Source organism: Terrapene carolina, unplaced genomic scaffold (genome assembly GCF_002925995.2).
Source record: "Terrapene carolina triunguis isolate 2854851 unplaced genomic scaffold, T_m_triunguis-2.0 Scaffold21, whole genome shotgun sequence".
In the NCBI taxonomy this organism is placed as follows: domain Eukaryota; kingdom Metazoa; phylum Chordata; order Testudines; family Emydidae; genus Terrapene; species Terrapene triunguis.
The window spans coordinates 24,002,951-24,008,950 of NW_020664372.1; the positions used below are offsets into that span (position 1 = coordinate 24,002,951).

The 6,000-nt window shown below is 43.8% G+C and overlaps 1 protein-coding gene across 1 annotated transcript in view; it reads left to right on the forward strand.

The window, feature by feature from the left end:
- Positions 1–6,000, forward strand: part of PCCA (propionyl-CoA carboxylase subunit alpha) — a 398,317-nt gene that overhangs the window by 156,333 nt on the left and 235,984 nt on the right. The window contains exon 11 of the mRNA XM_024205358.2: positions 5,225–5,319. Within this exon, the coding sequence (XP_024061126.1) occupies positions 5,225–5,319 (95 nt within the window). The remainder of the gene's footprint in view (positions 1–5,224; positions 5,320–6,000) is intronic.

Below are 6,000 nucleotides of genomic sequence, written 5' to 3' on the forward strand. Positions count from 1 at the left end.
AGCCATTGTTGTTCCAGAAGAGCAATTCTACACAAGCGAGCATGCCCTGTCCTTTGGGTTTTATTATTTAAAATAATATTTATAGTATAAGTCTCCCCTTCTCTAAAGACACTTCTCTACTGGGACTCCATGGAGTTCAGTTTCTGCAGTCATGGACTGGACGGACCAGGACTGGAATGCTCTGTTGGATGCTCCATTTTTCTGTTCCAGCACAAGTTAATACACCCTGAAGCTATGCTGTGTTGCTCTGTTTCCTGAAGAGTGCTTCAAAACCTTCCTTTTGGGAGATTCAGAGACCAGCTGTACTTAGGAAACTCCTATGAACTAGTGATGCATTATAATACACCTTTACAACAATGCTCTAGCAGCATTTGTGCTCTCCAGGGTCATTGGGAAGCAGTGGGATCAAGCACCAGCACAAAAGCTAAAGGCACCTATGTGGATTTCTCCTGGGGATCCCCCAAGTTCCACAGGTTAAGTGGGGACAAATTATGCTCCATCCTCACCTCTATCCCCTAAGGATTCCTATGAAAATGTTGAGTTTGATGCTGCAAGTAGCTGATCTGGCCCTGATCCAGCTTAGCACTTTAACATATGATTAACTTTAAACACATAAAGTAGTCCCACTGAAATCAAAACTCAGACTTTTGTCTCATTTGCCTGGGTTATTTCCACATTAGTTAACAATTTTGTGTTGATGCATGAGCTGTAATGGAATCTAGCTCGCTCTCAGGTCTATTTACTCTGTGGTGCTAAAAGAAACAAGTTGTTAAAACTTTTTTTTGCTAAAGTAAGCAGATAGGGATGAGTTCACACAGGTTTTTGAGTAAGATGGTACTATTTTTATCTAGTCAATTTTGAGTTCAGAACTGCACTTTTAAAGGATGGGACATGAGGATTGGTACATACAATTGTAAATCAGAGCGGGAAGGCTAGTGGAAAAAGGTTTGTAGGAGAGGAAAGTATGCTTAGTACATGAAAAGGGGGGAATTGCTCCAAGAATAGGGAGCAGCATGAAATAAGATATAAAGTTGGGAAAAGCCAAAGGAAGCATTAAGGAGTGGCCTGAGTATGAACGAAAGGATTGGGCTCAGACTAGGACTGCCTATATTTTCCTTTCTTCTGACAGTTTGAAAAGCTCATGATCAGTTGACAGTCCTATCCTGCTGACCTGCACGCTTCTCCAGTCTGGATATGTGAAATGGGACTCAGACTTTTCATCCTATGCCTTGCTCTTCAATATACTAAGCTTGCAGGGACTGCAGTAGCTTCAGCTGCTTGGGAAGGCTCCTTGAAACAACCAGTTAAATTTTCATCTGAATTGTTGGAGAAATCTGGATGTTACATTCCAAATCTCATTCTTTCCCCCCTCGCTTTTGCCAAGAGACACGGGTTTTTTAACCCACGAAAGCTTATGCCCAAATAAATCTGTTAGTCTTTAAGGTACCACGGGACTCCTTGTTGTTACGATGTTTCTGAACACTTGTCTCCCATTTGAGGGGCACTGTATTATGATTAACCCATTGAGTAGGCTCCATTAGTAACTGTTTCTGAAAGCTTTTTATCCATAGATCAATAGCTAAATTTGACATCTTTTGAGATTTTGCTCCCTTTTGTTGATATAGGCTATTGTTAACAGTATACTTATGTTTGCAATACTATTTTAGGAGATTACAATATAATTTTGTCCCCATCCATTGATTTTCAGTTTTTTTTATTTAATGAACTTCACTTTTGTATTTCTCACAATGTTTGAAATGATTGGAGCTTTCATAGAATCATAGAATCATAAAATATCAGGGTTGGAAGGGACCTCAAGAGGTCATCTAGTCCAACCCCCTGCTCAAAGCAGGACCAATTCCCAACTAAATCATCCCAGCCAGGGCTTTGTCAAGCCGGGCCTTAAAAACCTCCAAGGAAGGAGACTCCACCCCCTCCCTAGGTAACGCATTCCAGTGCTTCACCACCCTCCTAGTGAAATAGTGTTTCCTAATATCCAACCTGGACCTCCCCCACTGCAACTTGAGACCATTGCTCCTTGTTCTGTCATCTGCCACCACTGAGAACAGCCGAGCTCCATCCTCTTTGGAACCCCCCTTCAGGTAGTTGAAGGCTGCTATCAAATCCCCCCTCATTCTTCTCTTCTGGAGACTAAACAATCCCAGTTCCCTCAGCCTCTCCTCATAAGTCATGTGCTCCAGACCCCTAATCATTTTTGTTGCCCTCCGCTGGACTCTTTCCAATTTTTCCACATCCTTCTTGTAGTGTGGGGCCCAAAACTGGACACAGTATTCCAGATGAGGCCTCACCAATGTCGAATAAAGGGGAACGATCACGTTCCTCGATCTGCTGGCAATGCCCCTACTTATACAGCCCAAAATGCCATTAGCCTTCTTGGCAACAAGAGCACACTGTTGACTCATATCCAGCTTCTCGTCCACTGTGACCCCTAGGTCCTTTTCTGCAGAACTGCTACCTAGCCATTCGGTCCCTAGTCTGTAGCAGTGCATGGGATTCTTCCGTCCTAAGTGCAGGACTCTGCACTTATCCTTGTTGAACCTCATCAGGTTTTTTTTGGCCCAATCCTCTAATTTGTCTAGGTCCCTCTGTATCCGATCCCTACCCTCTAGTGTATCTACTACGCCTCCTAGTTTAGTGTCATCTGCAAACTTGCTGAGAGTGCAGTCCACACCATCCTCCAGATCATTAATAAAGATATTAAACAAAACCGGCCCCAGGACCGACCCTTGGGGCACTCCGCTTGAAACCCGCTGCCAACTAGACATGGAGCCATTGATCACTACCCGTTGAGCCCGACGATCTAGCCAGCTTTCTATCCACCTTACAGTCCATTCATCCAGCCATACTTCTTTAACTTGGCGGCAAGAATACTGTGGGAGACTGTATCAAAAGCTTTGCTAAAGTCAAGGAATAACACATCCACTGCTTTCCCCTCATCCACAGAGCCAGTTATCTCATCATAGAAGGCAATTAGGTTAGTCAGGCACGACTTCCCCTTGGTGAATCCATGCTGACTGTTCCTGATCACTTTCCTCTCCTCTAAGTGTTTCATAATTGATTCCTTGAGGACCTGCTCCATGATTTTTCCAGGGACTGAGGTGAGGCTGACTGGCCTGTAGTTCCCCGGATCCTCCTTCTTCCCTTTTTTAAAGATGGGCACTACATTAGCCTTTTTCCAGTCATCCGGGACCTCCCCTGATCGCCATGAGTTTTCAAAAATAATGGCTAATGGCTCTGCAATCTCATCCGCCAACTCCTTTAGCACCCTCGGATGCAGCGCATCCGGCCCCATGGACTTGTGCACGTCCAGTTTTTCTAAATAGTCCCGAACCACTTCTTTCTCCACATAGGGCTGGTCACCTTCTCCCCATATTGTGCTGCCCAGTGCAGCAGTCTGGGAGCTGACCTTGTTCGTGAAGACAGAGGCAAAAAAAGCATTGAGTACATTAGCTTTTTCCACATCCTCGGTCACTAGGTTGCCTCCCTCATTCAGTAAGGGGCCCACACTTTCCTTGACTTTCTTCTTGTTGCTAACATACCTGAAGAAACCCTTCTTGTTACTCTTAACATCCCTTGCTAGCTGCAACTCCAAGTGTGATTTGGCCTTCCTGATTTCATTCCTGCATGCCTGAGCAATAGTTTTATACTCCTCCCTGGCCATTTGTCCAATCTTCCACTTCTTTAAGCTTCTTTTTTGCGTTTAAGATCAGCAAGGATTTCACTGTTTAGCCAAGCTGGTCGCCTGCCATATTTACTATTCTTTCTACACATTGGGATGGTTTGTTCCTGCAACTGCAATAAGGATTCTTTAAAATACAGCCAGCTCTCCTGGACCCCTTTGCCCTTCATGTTATTCTCCCAGGGGATCCTGCCCATCTGTTCCCTGAGGGAGTCAAAGTCTGCTTTTCTGAAGTCCAGGGTCCGTATTCTGCTGCTCTCCTTTCTTCCTTGTGTCAGGATCCTGAACTCGACCATCTCATGGTCACTGCCTCCCAGGTTCCCATCCACTTTTGCTTCCCCTACTAATTCTTCCCTGTTTGTGAGCAGCAGGTCAAGAAAAGCTCTGTCCCTAGTTGGTTCCTCCAGCACTTGCACCAGGAAATTGTCCCCTACACTTTCCAAAAACTTCCTGGATTGTCTGTGCACCGCTGTATTGCTCTCCCAGCAGATATCAGGGTGATTAAAGTCTCCCATGAGAACCAGGGCCTGCGATCTAGCAACTTCTGCTAGTTGCCAGAAGAAAGCCTCATCCACCTCATCCCCCTGGTCTGGTGGTCTATAGCAGACTCCAACCACGACATCACCCTTGTTGCTCACACTTCTCAACTTTATCCAGAGACTCTCAGGTTTTTCTGCAGTTTCATACCGGAGCTCTGAGCAGTCATACTCCTCTCTTACATACAACGCAACTCCCCCACCTTTTCTGCCCTGCCTGTCCTTCCTGAACAGTTTATATCCATCCATGACAGTACTCCAGTCATGTGAGTTATCCCACCAAGTCTCTGTTATTCCAATCGCATCATAGTTCCCTGACTGTGCCAGGACTTCCAGTTCTCCCTGCTTGTTTCCCAGGCTTCTTGCATTTGTGTATAGGCACTTAAGATAACTCATTGATCGTCCCTCTTTCTCAGCATGAGACAGGAGTCCTCCCCTCTTGCGTTCTCCTGCTTGTGCTTCCTCCCAGGATCCCATTTCCCCACTTACCTCAGGGCTTTGGTCTCCTTCCCCCGGTGAACCTAGTTTAAAGCCCTCCTCACTAGGTTAGCCAGCCTGCTGGCGAAGATGCTCTTTCCTCTCTTCGTTAGGTGGAGCCCGTCCCTGCCCAGCACTCCTCCTTGGAACACCATCCCATGGTCGAAGAATCCAAAGGGATTTCCCCCCACATATCCTTCATAAATACAATTTAAAAAAATAAGTAGTGGAGATTTTAGAAAAAAGACAGTTACTGTGTTTAGAGTTTGAAATAATATTCTCCCCGTATTTATAATACAGCTAATTCTCTAGAAAGGAAATGTTCATTTCTGTTTTCAGCATGCTTTGCTAGAGTGCTTCTTTTTTATGTTTAATTTGGTGAAACATTTTACATTTGAACTCTTATGTAATGAAATCTATGGCACACAGATGACAGCACAGGCATCTGATAGTGGAATATAAAAAGGCCAAATATATGCACTTCTTTGTTAATAGCAACATATTCTACTAGGTTTTGGCAGATAAGCATGACAATGCTTTGTGGCTGAATGAAAGAGAGTGCTCCATTCAAAGAAGAAATCAAAAGGTTGTGGAAGAGGCACCAAGGTGAGTATAAACTTCTTTCCTTGTACCTTTTTATGAGCATTGATTACGCTTTGGAAAGCTACTTTTACATACTGTACAGATATGAACAATTTTTAGTCCATTAAAAAACACCGTAAAAACAAGTAGTAGTGTTTAAGTAACTAATGTAATTCTGATTCAGAATTTAGCATCGCAGTATTCTGATCTAGCTTCACAATGTTCATTCTATGTCAAGTTATTACAGTTTTTATTCATAATCTTGTATAAAATAGATAGTAAGAGTACTGGTCAAGTATTTTAGACATACACACAAAAATGTTCTCCTTTTGTGATCGCCTCCTACCAGTGAGTACAGAAGCCAAATGAAGTCTCAAACTCGCTGTTCCTGAAGATGTTTGATTGCTACGTTAATTGATAGGATGGCAGAATCTCGCCCTGTTACTCAAGTGTTGAGTAGTACCTCACTCCATAGCAAGTCCCAATCAAATTAATGACCTGTAGTTATTAGGAGTCCAGTACCTCCAGCTGCTCAATGTTTTTAACTCCATTGATTTTAGTAAGAGTTGAGGCACATTAGCTCTTCACAGGATTGGGTTTTAAAAGCTCTCTAATACACCATCTTATAACATGCTGCAAAGGTGTTCACCAGAAAGAAGTGTGTGTGTGTGTGTGTGTGTGTGTGTGTGTGTGTGTGTGTGTGTG